The 16925-nt window shown below is 41.2% G+C and overlaps 1 protein-coding gene across 1 annotated transcript in view; it reads right to left on the bottom strand.

The window, feature by feature from the left end:
- LOC128030092 (glutamate receptor ionotropic, kainate 2-like) overlaps nt 1-16925 on the bottom strand; it is a 241745-nt gene that overhangs the window by 39027 nt on the left and 185793 nt on the right. The window contains exons 12-13 of the mRNA XM_052617592.1: nt 13141-13259; nt 10144-10361 (exon numbers count right to left, since the gene is read on the bottom strand). Of these exons, the coding sequence (XP_052473552.1) occupies nt 10144-10361; nt 13141-13259 (337 nt within the window). The remainder of the gene's footprint in view (nt 1-10143; nt 10362-13140; nt 13260-16925) is intronic.

The raw sequence follows: 16925 nt of genomic DNA, 5'->3' as shown, positions 1-16925 counted from the left end.
GTTAGACTAAATGTGAATAACACATAAATGCATCTTTTTAAAATATCAAATGTGCCTTATCTGTATACTCTATCCACAACATTCAAACTGATATAAATATTTATTGATTGTTTGCACAATTTCTTTCAGAATATTTCATGAAATTGTTAGTGGATGGCATAAAACGCATTAATGCAAAATAGCATGTTGCAGATTTTCAAAAATTCCACCGCACATGCCTGAACTGGATCTGACTAATCAGATGTTGAAAGAAAGAACAAAAGAGTGCGATGAAAATCTGGAATTCTCTGAGCAGAATACTGGAAAGTCAGACCTCCTATACTGTGACACTTTATTTTAAGGAACCAATTCTCACTAGTAACTGAGAACTGAGGCAGGAGCACCAGCTTATTTGCATTTAAAGGTACTAACACAAAAAAGCTGGATATTTATCTTACAAAAATGCATGGATTCGCTTGTACAGACATAATAATTATAACAAAAATTTTACAACTTAAGAGTTAAACTTATATACCAGATGCTCCATTATATATATATATATATATATATATATATATATATATATAACACTCCAGGTCAGGACCAGAAAACTGAAAAAAAAATCACTGAAGATTGATGGGACCAAGATTGCAAAGGAAATATGAGAATCTGCTAGTAAGGGTTTTGAAACCGAGAACTGGCCGCACATTCCAAAAAACGTTCTCTACAAATTAAAAAGACAATGATAGCAGCTGAGATGGTCAGCGAACATTTTCTCACCGTCTTACCGGAGAGACAGATGTAACTGAGGAACAGAAGCCTAGAAAGTGAGCAAAGGTGTGCTCCTCTCCGTGAAAGGTTGCCACAGATTGTTTTGATACTGAAGGATAAGAGAGAGAAGAAGAGAGAGCGAGAGAGAGGTCGGGCTGCTTTCCCAGAGAGCCTGCTCCTCTTTTTGATCATAATATCTTCTGAAGCATAGAATGTGGCATACTAGATGTGACAGATAATAAGATGCCTCAGAGCAGAGAAGGACAAAGAAAGCAAACCTCCAGAGAAGAGGAGGACTATATCTGGCCAATACGTCTGCTGTGTTCTCCGCCTGATTTCATGGGTTAGAATATTCTATCATTTAATGTGTCAGCCTTAGGGCAGTATATTTAGCGCGGGACATGCTTGGCTTCCAGATGGTGGCCACCCAAAATGGCCATAATCTCCAGGTACTACAGTAAGCAGATGACAGAATATCTCATGGCTGAAATTCTGCTATTCTTTATTTTATTTTTTAAAGTTAAAAGTGTATTTTATTTACATTAAAGCATTGTATGGCAGGTCTTTTTGATAGAGAAAAAGCTGTACATTTATGATTGTAATTATTATTATTATTTGTTTACAATAATACAGTACAGATACTGAGAACTAAGAAAAATAAATGAAATTTGGGGACGAAAATATATACTATTAATTTATTGCAATGCAATGATGATTGAGATATTAACTAATAAGTATTCCTCAAAAGCATGATGTATCAAATCTGAAACTCGTATTTTAACAAGATCTAAGTAGCTTCAGTTCAGTAAGTGTTCATCTTGAAAAATTACTAAAAATATACAAATATTTTCATACTTTTTTCATACTTCACACCGAGCCATTTTGTACAACCGGTTTTTCAGAACATAGAAATTTGTGTATCAAATATTATTAAAGAAGGCATTACATGATTTATAATAGGCTTTATTTAGAAATTATGTAACTTATGCTTTGCTCATTGTTATTAAATGTAAGTTGATACATCAGCCAACAACATTACCTATTTGAACCTTATGTTAAGTGTTAGCAAAATATTTTCTCTGCAAAGAAGCATACAAACACACGTTTGATTTCACAATTTTCAGTATTGTAGCAACATGCAAAGTTTTTTTTTTTTTTCTTAATGGACAGTTTTCTCTTTCAGGGTAGACGAGACTTGTGCTATATAATTTAGTTAAAGTTAGCTAACTGGTTGACATGTTTATAGCTAACCTCCTGTATAATCTGGTTTAATGACAGACATTTAAAGTAAACTCTATCGCCCCCTCAGGTTTGTCACAGCCAGATGAAAGAACACACATTGAGCCTGCCTGCAGTGCGTTTGCCAGACATTTATGCATCATAATGCGCTCTCATAGAGCATGTTTCAAAGTAAAATCCCACAGACTACCCAAAAAGGAATCATTTTTACAGGACAGGCGAAGTATATTGGGGAACATAGTGCATAACAGAGTGATCAAAGGATTAAATCTGTGCTCTCCCATTAGTGCAGTCATCCAGCTCCAACTCCCCAGTGCCTCATCAAACACTCGCTAGCGGCCATTTCAATAAACCTCAACACATATTATTTAAATCTTTTTCTTTTTTTAGCAATTAAACCCTAAGATGCTAAAAACTTCCAACAGTTTCAAGGCCTAGAGATTGCAGCGCTTGAAATCACCATTCTGAACTCTGAACTGACATTACATCTCAATCCAGCCAAGAGTTGAGTCTGTCATTACACATCACCATTTCAAAATGCTCTACTGTATAATAAATTAATAAACATGGATACAAATTGACCAAATAAATTAAAATCTCAAACTAATTTCAGCCTAAAACCCACAATGATACTAGCCAAACAAATAAATACAGTAAACAATATTATTTAAAAAAGACAAATTATTGCTGTGTTTTTGCCACAAAATTATGTTTTATTATGTGTGGAATGCACTCCATTTCTCTCACTCTCTCTCCCTTATACACGCACATACAGTACTCACACACACGGTTTCAGTTGTTCCTACAATATTAGTAGGTTTAGAATATATTTTAGTACTTTATTCATGGAACATGGTTTGTTTCTGAAAATGCTTGTACTTACATTTCACACATGAATTTAAGGGTATGCACAACTAGTGAATGAGACCCACTATTCTAGATTATATAGCGGTAAATAACAGTTATTTGGCTTGTAACAATAGCAAATCAATAGCAGCTGAAGAAGCCAGCTGTGAAAGTAGAGATGTAAGGAACAGAAAACCCCAAACACAAAACTAGGGGGTTTCATGTGGTTATGTTAGTTATTGTTCTAAATTTCTGTAATTAAATAACAGAAAATAAACCAATCTAATTTTCTGTGACTGTCTCTCTGTAGAACATTACACAGAATCAATAAAAGCAGTTTATCAAACCGTCATTCACTCACACTGCCACTCAATTACTCAATACATCAGCACCTGCTAAAAGAGCATATGTGTTCAGCTCTCTGAACATCTGCTGTTCCTGTAGGGAATCTGACTGCAATGGATTACAGGCCTTGTCAGGACCAGGATGCTTTGAAAGGGCTTGTTTTTTTGTTTTTTTGGTGTTGTTGTTGTTCTCTCTCTCGCTCGCTCTCTCTCTCTCTCTCTCTCTCTCTCTATTAATCTGCTCTAGTCTTGCTATCTACAATAGGATGTCTTTTTCTCTCAATATTTACACATTGTATGTGTTTGTGTGTGTGTGTGTACTTGTTTTTCTATTCTGGTGGGGATTTAAACCTGAATACACACAGACTCATGGGGACTCGTGTCACGGTGGGGACCTAGATTGAGGTCCCCACAGGTAAACAAGCTAATAAATTACACAGAATGAAGTTTCTTGAAAATTTAAAAATGCAGAATGTTTCCTGTGAGGGTTAGGGTTAGGTGTAGGGTTGGTGTAGGGCAATAGAAAATACGGTATGTACAGTATAAAAACCATTACGCCTATGGAGAGTCCCCACAAGGATAGCTAGCCAGACGTGTGTGTGTGTGTGTGTTTTGTCAGAGTGAAGGCAACACTTTTTAAATTCCATAATGTGTAATAAACGCATGATATTTTAACTGGATATCATTGGATAAGAAAAAAAAAAAAAATTAAGTAGGACTAAAAAATAAATAAATGACTAAACCAATTTATTTATTTAATTATTTTAGAATATTCTGTACTGGTGATGTCAGACACAGACGAGGACACAGAGGATTCAGTGAAACAGTATTTAATGTGAATCAGAGGTTTCAGACACAGGTGAATCTTGACACGTGGAGGACACAGAAACAACACAACTTTCCTTCAGGTGAGTGGTGGTGCAGACGGTGACTCAGACGAAGACGATGGTAGTAGAAGTTCCGATGAGGATGAAGAGGGGAAGGCAGATCAGGTAGGTAGATTAATGTCGTTCAGGTAAGTGAGGAGATCGCTGCAAGACCAGACACTGAGTGATGGTGACTGGTGGCTTTATATGTGGTGCTGGTGATGATGCACAGGTGTTTAGAATTCAGGTGATTGGGGACGAGTGGGTGTGGCGTAAGTGTCCGATCCTGGGAGTGTAGCAGGTGTGGTTGTGACAGTACCCCCTCCTCCACGGGCGGCTCCTGACGGCTGGGATCTTGTACGACGACGGGGTCTACCTCGGCCACGGGGAGCGGGGCAGTCTGGATGGTCTCGGTGGAAGTCAGTGAGAAGGCTAGGGTCCAGGATGTTGTTTGCAATTAACCCAGCAACGCTCCTCCGGGCCGTAATTCTCCCAGTCTACCAGGTACTCCAATTGTGGACCCCGTCGTCGAGAGTCGAGGATAGCTCTAACCCGGAAGATGTCGTTGTCTTCTTCGATGGCTGGAGGAGGAGGCACGGCATCATCACCAGGCTCTGTGGATGGAGGAGACAAGGGTTCAGTGAAGGGTTTGAGGAGTGAGACATGGAATGAGGGTGAGATGTGGTACTGTGCAGGTAGCTGGAGTCGATAGGTCACTTCATTCAGTTGCCGTTCAATGGTGAATGGTCCGATGTATCGGGGACTCAGCTTACAGCAGGGCAGCCGGAGGCGAAAATATCCCTCGTCGAGAGCCAGACTCGCTGTCCAGGTTGGTATTGCGGTGTAGGTCTTCGACGAGCGTCCGCTTGCTCCTTATGCCTCCGCACTGCCCGCTGGAGATGCACGTGAGCCGAGTCCCAGACCCTCTCGCTCTGTCGGAACCAGTGATCTACCGCTGGGACCCTACGAGGGCTCACTTGACCATGGGAAGAGCGGAGGCTGGTATCCGAGGACACATTGGAAGGGGGTGAGCCCGGTGGTGGATTGCTGGATGGAGTTCTGAGCGTATTCGGCCCAGGGTAGGTACTGGCTCCAACAGTCCTGGTTACGGTGGCAGTATATCCTCAGGAACCTCCTAAGCTCCTGTATCTTACGCTCCGTCTGGCCATTGGTCTGTGGGTGGTATCCGGAAGAGAGGCTGACGGACACACCTAGAAGACGGAAGAAAGCGGACCAGACTCTGGAGATGAACTGGGGACCCCGGTCGGAGACGATGTCCTCAGGAATGCCAAAGTGGCGGAATACATTGTGGAACAGTGCCTCTGCCGCTTCAAATGCAGTGGGAAGCCCTTTGAGAGGGATGAGTTTACATGACTTTGAGAACCTGTCAACCACTACCAGCACACAGGTGTAGTCTTGAGAAAGAGGGAGGTCAGTCATGAAATCTATACCTATATGGGTCCAGGGACGTTCAGGAATGGGCAGAGGCACCAGTTTACCCTCCGGGAGTCTTCTAGGGGTGTCTGCTATGGCGCAGACGGAGCATCCCTTGAGGTAGCGGACGGTATCCAGAGCCATCGATGGCCACCAGTAACATTGTTGAAGGAGCGAGAGGGTCCGCCTCCTGCCTGGATGTCCAGATCCCGGAGAGGTATGAGCTAAGTCCAGGAGGGTAATCCGATGTTGAGGGGGGATGAAGAGTTTCCCTCCTGGACCTCCCGGCAGAGCTGGGTGTTGAAGGTTTTCTTGTTCAATCAGATGATCAATGTTCCATTGGATGGGACTTACAATCATGGCTGGAGGGAGGATTGGTTCCAGAGATTCGGGTTCAGGATCTGCTTGATGAAGACGGGAGAGGGCATCGGCTCTATTGTTCTGAGAGCCAGGACGGTAAGTGACCTTGAAGTTGAATCTCATGAAGAACAGGGCCCATCTGGCTTGGCGATGATTCAGTCTTTTAGCTTCAAGGAGGTATTTCAGGTTCCGGTGGTCTGTTACTACCTCGAAAGGGAACTGGGCTCCCTCCAGCCAATGACGCCATTCTTCCAGAGCCAGCTTGATGGCCAGTAGTTCACGGTTACCGATGTCATAATTTTGCTCCGCCGGGGATAGCTTCTTCGAGAAGAAGGTGCATGGATGGAGTCTTGGAGGATCCCCCTGCCGCTGGGATAGGACTGCTCCGACTCCGGTTGATGAGGCGTCCACTTCCACAATGAACTGTTGCTTAGGGTCAGGGTGGACCAGGATCGGAGCAGTCTTGAAGGCCCGCTTGAGTCGGTGGAAGGCTTCTGTGGCTTCGGGGTTCCAGGACAGAGACTTGGGCCGGTTCCGGAGGAGAGAAGTTAGAGGGGAGCTGAGTAAACTGTAATCTTGGATGAATCTTCTATAGAAGTTGGCAAACCCCAGGAAGCGTTGGAGGTCTTTAATGGAACCAGGTTGAGGCCAGTGTGTAATGCCGTCCACCTTCCCCTGGTCCATCTTCACGCCTTGTGGGTCGATGATGTATCCCAGGAACTGGACTGAGGGCGTGTGGAACTCACATTTTTCCAATTTGAGGTAGAGGTGGTGTTCCCGGAGTTTTCGGAGTACGAGCGTGACATGTTGGATGTGTTCCTCCTTGGAAGTGGAGTAGATGAGGATGTCGTCGATGTAGACAATTACGAACTGGTTAAGGTATTCTCTGAAGACTTCATTCATGTAATTTTGGAAGACGGATGGACTGTTGGATAACCCATACGGCATGACCCGGTATTCGTAGTGTCCGGAAGGGGTAATGAAAGCAGTCTTCCACTCGTCCCCCTTCCGGATGCGGATTAAGTTGTAGGCGCTCCTCAAGTCCAGTTTTGTGAAGATCTTGGCTCCGCGTAGTTGTTCTAATGCTGCTGGGACCAGGGGAAGAGGATAGCTGAATTTGATGGTTTGAGAGTTGAGGTGGCGATAGTCGATACACGGCCTCAAGCCTCCGTCCTTCTTGGCCACGAAGAAAAAGCTGGAAGCGGCAGGGGAAGTAGATGGTCGGATGAACTCCTGAGCGAGTGCTTCCTGTATGTACTCCTCCATGGCCTTCTGCTCCGGGATGGACAGTGGATAGACTCGTCCTTTAGGAAGGGTTGCTCCAGGCAGGAGGTCGATGGCGCAGTCCCATGGCCTATGAGGTGGAAGTTTCGTTGCCAACCGCTTACTGAACACATCCTGGAACGCTCGATATTCCGGAGGGATGACATGATCAGCCTCAGAGTCGGGGCTTTCCACTGATGTGGACTGGACCGGTAGGGATGACTTCTTCCCGGGAGGAATGACCTTGGGAACTTTAGTTGGGGGAGTGATACAGGTAGGATGACAGGATTGTCCCCATTTCAGGATCTCACCAGTGGGCCAATGGATGTGAGGTTGGTGTTGATTTAGCCAGGGGCGTCCCAGGATGATGTCTGCGGTGGATTCCTCCAGCACCATAAACGTAATGTTTTCCTCGTGCAGGAGTCCCACGCGGAGGATGATTGTGGGGGAGAAATAGTGGACACGACCCTTGACCAGCGGTTTTCCCTGTATTGTTGTTATTTTGAGTTCGACGGGGCTTCGATGACGCTTGGCACTTAGACGAGTTAATGTTTGCGGGTTGATGAAGTTCCCCGCCGAACCGGAGTCGATGAGGGCTTGTACTGAAACGGAAAAATGGAGATGTCTTAGAGTAACCCAGGTTTTAGTCAAAGGAGCAGTTAGAGGTGGAATATGGATGGTACTCACCGCTGGGCGTGGAGGTCGTACTGGACAGGATGGTAAGAGGTGTCCATCTCCCCCACAGTAGAGGCACAGGCCGGTGTTAATCCTCCGATGATGTGGATAGATGGTTAGAATCCACTTGCATGGGTTCTGGTGCTGGAGGAGCGACAGATGGTATAGCGGGCGGAGGAAGTACAGCGGGAGTGAGCGGATGACAGGCAGTGAGTCTCTGGGCAACTCTAATGGATTTTTGGATTAGACACTCAAGTCCCAGTGAGTCTTCATATAACACAATCAACTCTTGTACTCTGTCACACAAACCGTGGCGATATGCCGTAATTAAGGCGGTTTCATTCCAGCCGCTTATGTAAGCGAGTGTACGGAAGCGTACGGCATAATCACTCATGGATTCATCTCTCTGTTGGCGAATTGTAAACAGTTGATCATGGACAGATAAGGCCGAAGTTTGTTGACCAAAGACGGATTTTAACTGAGAACCGAAATTTGTTACCGATCCGATAGCTGAGGAGTTAGAGTCCCAGAGAGATTGAGCCCATTGAAGAGCTTTACCTGAGAGCAGGTTGATGATGAATGCGACTCGACTGCGTTCAGTGGTGAATAAATGAGCGTTGGATTCCAGGTAGAGGGAACACTGTAGTAGGAACCCGCTGCAATCCTCCGCCGTGCCGCTGTATGTCGCAGGTTTGGCCATGGGACTCGCAGGGGCAACTGAAGAAGTGACCGGCGGTGTAGCGGTGATAGTCGAAGCAGAAAGTTGAGTTTGTTGTAGTAGTGAGGACCGTACAGCGTTAACCAGTTCGGTGAAGGGATCCGCGGTGCGGTCCTCGCCTGTATCTGGAGAGCTCTGCATCTGGTCTGGTCTTCTGTCAGACACAGACGAGGACACAGAGGATTCAGTGAAACAGTATTTAATGTGAATCAGAGGTTTCAGACACAGGTGAATCTTGACACGTGGAGGACACAGAAACAACACAACTTTCCTTCAGGTGAGTGGTGGTGCAGACGGTGACTCAGACGAAGACGATGGTAGTAGAAGTTCCGATGAGGATGAAGAGGAGAAGGCAGATCAGGTAGGTAGATTAATGTCGTTCAGGTAAGTGAGGAGATCGGTGCAAGGCCAGACAATGAGTGATGGTGACTGGTGGCTTTATATGTGGTGCTGGTGATGATGCACAGGTGTTTAGAATTCAGGTGATTGGGGACGAGTGGGTGTGGTGTAAGTGTTCGATCCTGGGAGTGTAGCAGGTGTGGTTGTGACAGGTGAATTGTTCACAATAAGGCAGTGAATTTTGACTTCTGCTGACTAAAGTGTAAAATAGACAATGCAGAACCGATATAGATTAGGATGACATTTAAATTTCTATTGTAGTAGAATTCAGTGAGTTACAGAACATCATTATATGCTCAATATACCTCTGAAAATGTACATGGATATTTAGCAGATGCGGATAGGAAAGACAAATGTCCTTTGTAAGAGCTTACTTCTCTTTTGGCACAGAGGTAGCAGAGGATTTCACTGAACTGGTAACAAATGCTGGACAATCAAAAACAGACTGAGGGGACAATCTCCATGCTGTGATCTCAGAGCCAAAATATTGACTGAATAAGGGGCATGTTCACAGCCCTCTGGGACTGAATTAAGGATTTTACAGTAGATATCCAACATACAGGCACTAAACAGTGTGCAGTAATAAAATGCTTTCAACCTCAACCCTATTCTCACACATTTCAAACATTCAAACCCCTTTTAAAGCTTAGATGTCAAAATCTGATAAGACGTCTGATAGGACATCAATACTACTAAAACCTACTTCTTCTGTATCTGTTTGCAAACTTTCAGGTGTTTCCATAGAGAAAACAGAAAATGTCAGGAATATCTCAATCCAGATTTAAACACACACAATGCATGAGAATGTAATACGCCAAGGCACGCACATTTTTAATGTCTCTTCACCACATGTTCTTACTGCACAGAACAATATTTTAAAATAAAACCCTCTCCTTGACCTTCCTGGTGACTCAGTAAAGCTGTAATCAATTAAATATGTAATTAAATCAAATCAAATTAGGAAAGAATATTGTACAGTTAGCTGAAAGGGTGATCCGGTTATGTATCATCCTAATGTGGTCAATTCGGCAACAGTGACCGGCTGACTGTACATCGTCATTCTAATTATACACCTTGGTATCTTATAAACAGATAAATTCCAATAAAATACTGATTTAAGTTAAAAGAAATGAGACAAAAGTGTCCATAAGACATGAAACACAATGGCCAAAGGTCCTTACTGAGCCTTTTTAAAAGTTCTCTGTAGGAGTTGATGTTACATGTGCTTCAATCGACAGTTTCAACTCACCTTAAAGAAGGTCATTGTAGCGCCATCCTCCACTACTCCATACTCAATCTTGGTCTGTTTGGCCAGGTCATCAGCCGAGTCAATTGGAGATTCCATTCTCTCCACAGTAAGGAAGGCGGCTAGGTTGGCAGTGTAGGAGGAGATGATGATTAAGGTAAAAAACCACCAGATGCCCCCTACTATCCTGGTGGAAAGGGCTTTGGGCATGAGCTCAGATCCTAGCAGAGAGGAGCAGAGATAGTAGTCAGGGAATAGCAGCGTTGTCAATGTGAGGGCCAGCACCAGATGCACAGGCCCAACCCAGTCCGGACACAACAACTAGTTGCAGGGAAAGGCTTACCTCTCTAACAACTGAGAAACCACATCTATGCTAACCAGATAGGCCAAAGTCAACCGCAGTGAAGGTGGGAATTCATTTATATTTTAGGAGAATTTCTGTGGTCAAATTTAATTAGTTTACAGACTCTCAGATTTGTGTTAAATCATAAAGGGCTCATCATTTGCTTCTGTCTTTGAACTGCCCTACACTCTTAAGTCCATTTGGCTTGTTGGCAAAAGCCCGAATGAAGAAGCATTTAGTGTTACAATCTATGAATAATTTTCTGTTATTCCATAATCAAGCTATCCCCATGGTCATGCAGAGGAAATTAATTGATGGGGAAAAGTAAAACAATAACTAGCCGTCCTATGAGTAGATGTCAGAGGACAAGAGTGCAGGGAAATAACTGGCTCCTCTTCTCAAGTTCAATGAGTCAGCTGTAAGCTTTGATCTGGCACACTGAGTCCATGGCAAAACACAATGGACTGTTGAAAAGATTAGCCGTTACATGAATTACAATTGAACTGCAATTGTGAGTTCCAGCCAGGCCTGTCCTGTCATGTCTAAAGTTTGGATATATAACTCTGGCTGCCAGACAGCCCGAACAACCACAGAAATGGATAGAAAGAAAGAGAGAATTACTTGTCTATTTTATATACCAGCAATTCAGTTGTTAAATGTGATGTGTATATTTTCTTCAGTGCTAAAAGACATTCTCCTTTCCCATCAGAGATGACTTTAAGTGCAAATATTAAGGTGCTTAAGTATTTAGACGTGGCTCAATTAGTGGTGTGAGTTTTGGACAGGAATGCCTGTTTAACTAGACAAGTAGTCAGGTAGAAGGGGAGTGTGTGAGAATCTAGAATCACATATATTACACACTTCACCTTTAAACATGACTTAGCATAACCACTAGCGGAATAGCAATAGACACACATATATATATATATATATATATATACATATATATATATATATATATATATATATATATATATATATATACATACATATATATATATATATATATATATATATATATATATATATATATATATATCCACCCCAAGATGCTGGACCATTTGGAGACCTTATATAACCTGGTTGGGGCTGAGTGTCATGTACCCAAGGTAACGTCATGTCCAAGCACGCCGTCCCACAGTTTTCTGGGGTCTGACAAGCCATGGGCAGGGGAGCCTCTCTACAATGTAGTGCTACCCACTCATCATGAGACATGCAGACAGTCAACATACACAGTCCCTGCCTGTTTAGCCCTCAGCCTAATGCCACATCTTCTCTTCCAAACTCAAAGAGAATCCTGAACAAATGACAGTCCCAATGGCACCCTACAATTATGTTGTAATGGGGTGATGCTGATGGGCAATAATACCTCCCTTTTCCCAATGATCCAAACACACTAGACTTTTAACAATCTCGGCTTACTGAGGATTTCTTGTTGATATATAAAAGTGCCAATCCACACTGTCAATCACATGGTGGGGTTCAGTATTTTATCAACGCCACTTGGTGCAGTGTAGATGCACACTGATGAACCCAGATTTGCAGTCAAGTATCTAAGGACATCACAGACCTGCTGCTTCTTCTTGTGGCTGAACATTTTTTTTTTCTCTTTAGTTCAAAGGTCTGTATCCCTGCTCCTGAAGAACCACTGTCCAATAGAGTTTAGCTCCAACCTAAATCAAAACACCAGAACCAGATCTTTCTGGACAGCTTGAGAATCCCAGACAGGTTTGTTTAAATAGGTTAGAAATAAACTTTGCAGGACACTGGGTCTCCAGAAGTTGGGCTAAAGACCTCTACTCTAGTTACTAGAACAGCTAGGCAAAAATAATCTGTTTCTTTAACTTCAAAAATTCAGTGTGAAGAAACATATTCATGCTATCTACATTTCAAACAACTGGTCGCTGGTTTCAGCCAGTCCACAAATACATCTCTTTCACAATGTAGATTTCACAAAGACTCACAATGCTAATGAGTCTTGTAATGCTACATGGCAATCCAATGCCAACTCTAAACCATTTATTTTGATAAATGCAGTGCAGATTCAATCATTAACCATGCTACTTTGCAAACAAGGTTGAGGTGTATTTTATTACTCAACCAAATGTTATTATACTATTCTGATGCAACACAAAGACATGCAGGTTACATTTTCCTTCAATCATCATAGGCATTTCTCCACCACAACCATCTGTATCCCGCAGCTGAGAAGATGTGGCATCAGGCTTCAATGGGGTTAGGGTTAGAATTCAAGAATACATATGGCAGTGTAAGACATAAGACCAACAATTTTTCTTTGTGTCATTCTGCCATTTATTTATTTATTTATTTATTTATTTATTTATTTATTCGCATCTGGATTTGGACTTACCTGCTCAGAACCATGAAGAGCTAAAAAATTAAATTGTGGTTAGGGAAAAGGTTAGCATTCAATTAAACCATCCCCTGATCCTCTACCCAACACACACACACACACACACACACACATACAAAAGGTTCCACACAGTCCCATTCATACCATTGGCCTGAAACCAATTTGCTTCTAGAACTACATGCACAGAGGCACCCATGCATCATAGTGGGCCTGACAAAAGCAAGTTGGGACCCCCAGCTAAAGAGTGGGATGTGTGCTAAGGGGTGCAGGCCGAGGCGTCTACCTTGCTGCATGAGAGCTCCAACTCCGAACCAGAAACTATTTAGCAGAGTGAAATTGTTTTCCACAACATCCGAGTCGGGGTTGCACGGATGGGGGTTATACCATTCGTAGGGGCTAAACCTGTGGCAAGCAACACAAAACACACATATACATGTTAGTCCAAATTATGGTACATAAAAAAAAAAAAAAAAACATTGAAGGCAAGGCAGGTCAACCTATAGAGAAACAAGGAGAAAGAGACAGGTTAGCATAAGATTAAGAAAAAAATACTGTTCTCTCCATCTCATTAAAAAAATAATGTGTATATATATATATATATATATATATATATATATATATATATATATATATATATATATATATATATATATATATATATATATATTATAATGTAAACAATAAGTAAGTTAGGCTTGTGATAGGCTACATGTTAGAGCTGTTTATGTTCATTCCTATCACCCTTTTTAAATTCCAGAAACTCTTAGCATATTCATATCAAAGGCAACCATAATTATCAATGCATAATTTCAATCATTTCTGCTGCACAATCCTCCACGTTAGTAACAATGAAGCTATTGTACAGCAGTTTACCATTTATAAAAAGTAATAGTTTATAATGCATAAAAAAAATTGATCTACTATTACCCAAGTAGATTTGTTTTCTTTGTTCTTTTAATCTACATATACATGTTTATATATGTACGTATATTAATCACAGTACCTCATAATCTGGCATAAAAAAAAAAAAAAAAAAAAAAAATGTAAGGTGCATTTAAAAATTCTGTAATTTGTTTGAACTTGATGTGAACAACAAAAAAAATATTTTTAATAATAATGCACTCATAAAGTACACAAGATATCGTTTGTTATGGCCTGGAACAGTACTTTGTGTACTTAGTGAGTAATTTTTTTTTTTCATTCGTGAAAATTATTTCATTGTAATTGACAGCCGTGCTGTCAAAATAGCTTAACTTGTAGTTAACCCAGAATATTTATTTTAAAAGGATTAATTTAGATGCCCAATGCAGAATAGCTAGTCTATTCCATCATACCCAAACCCTGATCCCTTGTTCTGCGCTATCTCTCTCCCACATTGAGATTTCCCATTTACTCCAGCTAAATTTAAGTGACATTACATTAATGAAGGTTGATTGGGTGACAATTAAGCTTTGTGACCCAATTCTGTTTGTGCTGAAGTAGTGGAATAAAAAAGCATCTACGGGCATTTTAAGAGTTAAACAATTAGATACTGAGGATTTATTTATTTTTTTTGTCTCAGCTATTATTTTATTCTCTGAAATAGAAACAGAAATTATTGATTTTCCGAGACTAACGGTGGCGTACACAACATTTTCTGCATATGAGTCTATGAGCAAGATTCATCAAGTGCTGGTGCAATCAGTTTTTCTATTTAAAATGACTGTTATGCTCTTTAAACAGCTCAACTTCAACTTCTAATAATAATAATAATAATATATAAATAAAAACAGTCAACACAACACTGTCACATAAGCTCTACTCAAAAACCTGGTTAACAGAATGTAGGAAATTATAATTATATACATACATACCTGAATGAATACAGTAACATTTTATGACGTGATATGAAGAGGTTAAGATGCTTCCTTTGAAGCTAACTTCCTATGTAGGCACACATTACATGGGTGTTTGTGCAAGTTCACACAATCATGTTCTGTAAAGCCAATTACTAACATCGTGTCATCGTGTGGAACGTGCCAGCGGAAGAGAAAAACGACGAACAGACTCTGTCTGCATGAGACACGGCTTAACCTGCTGCCACCGGAAGCGTCAGTCGCCCGTTAGCTGTCAGTTTGATCCAATTATACTGACCTTCTGTAATCTCCGGTCATCTGCACCACAGAGGGACAATTTTGTGCAAGGTCAACATGAAGAGATAAACGGAGGCTGAGGAAACATTGATGCCTCGGGAAAGAACATTGGTGGCGTGTCTTTTTTTTTTTTTTTTTTTCAGAAAGTCATTGTTCACAGGACTGATAACGCACCTGATAACAGTCATGTCAGATCAGGAAGACTGACACATTTAAATAACGGAGCTGTGTAGTTGTGTTTAGCAGCAAGAACATGAGCTAAGGTCATGTTTTTGAGTTAATATACAGTTCAATAAGGATGCTAAACTATTGCATTGTGTACACAGTGTACCTATTGTGTTCATGTTAAATTGCAAAACACATTTAGCTGCTATTGAGTTGGGGGGAGGGTAAGGTTAAGTTGTAATTACAGGATGGTATTTTCAAATATAAGTACAATTTCAAAACTTTTATGTACACAGTAAGTGTTTGTATCAGATGGTAAATTTAAATACGTAGTAGTAAACAACACTTAATATAAAGTACAACAAATTGTGTTAATGTGGAGTTAAGTTTACTTAAGCTCACCTGTTTTGTATTTATATTTTAAGCATTTATCTTTGTTAATAAACAATTTCTTAATGTTTATGGTTATAAAAATAGTCATATGAAATTGCATTTAATAAATTTAAGGTTGTAGGACCTGCCACTAGAGGGTGCACTATCAAAACAATAACAATTGCGTGGTTTGATGAAGCTAAGAAGGAGCGTTGAATGATGGGATTTGTTGTCTTCTACCCAACTGCTGACGACCATCAATCAAACGGAAAGAAAAATCATGGATTTACTGCGAGTTCAACGATTTGCATGAGTAGATTACATAAAAAGTCAATGCAAAGACGCGATCAGACTATGGATCAGATGCGTCCTCACGCAGCTTTAGAGATGAGAAGCCCCGCGTTTGGCTTGTATGCCCCATAATACTAATCTTGTAGATCGTTATAATAGCATACGTTTTCTGTAATGATACGAATCAAAACAACTCACCTGTCAAGTAAAACACAAGTGAGATCGGCATCTCTTTCTAGTTGAAGTTTGTCGCGAAGCTACTTCCGCATTTGTCCAGACACTGTTGTCATGTGGTTTCTACATCAGTAAAGGCGGTAACAAATGGTAACAAACGTCACTGACAGGCGACTGCACTCCCCCGTGCCACTGTTTAGAATGGGACATTTCTCATTATTTACAAATAGTTGAAAACATTAGAGATATTGTTAGTAATCAGCTGGACAAAATATAATAACACTAGCCTAGTGGTTTTTGGATATTTTACTGCGAATATCTTACAAATTGTACCTTTAAGACAATCAGTATTGCATAAAGTGCTATACAAATAAAGGTGAAGACTTTACTTCTCGGGTTATTGTATCTTAAATATTTTAACTGGAAAATAAGAGCAAAACTCCTCAGAATTATTTATTTATTTATTTTCTCCAGTGCCTTCTTTCCATCCTCCCTCCTAGACTTGGAGTTAATTATCTAGTCAGCCCTACACAGCAGTCTGTTAAATCATCCAAAGTGCAGCCCATTTAGAAGCATATTCCACCTGGAAATGAGCGGGAATCTGATAAGCACTTGCCCTGAATGGTGAAGGCATTACTCATCTTGTGAGGAGCACGTATCCTTTCCTTTCGCATGCTTGGGTTTTTTCTCACTGCAGTAGGACAGTTGTTCATTAGTAATGTTTACTAAGGCAAGCATCACAACAAATATTGCTCATACTTTCGTTTAGGGCAGTGTTACTCAACTGCAAGCCTTCTGTAGCTCGCCAAGCTTTAATTTGTGGCTCACATCGCAGTAAATAATACGGTGATATGATCATGTAGTCAATACAGATATTTCATAAAAACATTAAAACAAGCAGGGCTATAACATAAAAAACTCAGTGTCTGTTCTA

This window comes from Carassius gibelio, chromosome A16, assembly GCF_023724105.1.
Source record: "Carassius gibelio isolate Cgi1373 ecotype wild population from Czech Republic chromosome A16, carGib1.2-hapl.c, whole genome shotgun sequence".
Taxonomy (NCBI): domain Eukaryota; kingdom Metazoa; phylum Chordata; class Actinopteri; order Cypriniformes; family Cyprinidae; genus Carassius; species Carassius gibelio.
Note: the sequence above shows the minus strand (reverse complement) of the source record. Positions and strands in the feature narration are given on the sequence as shown.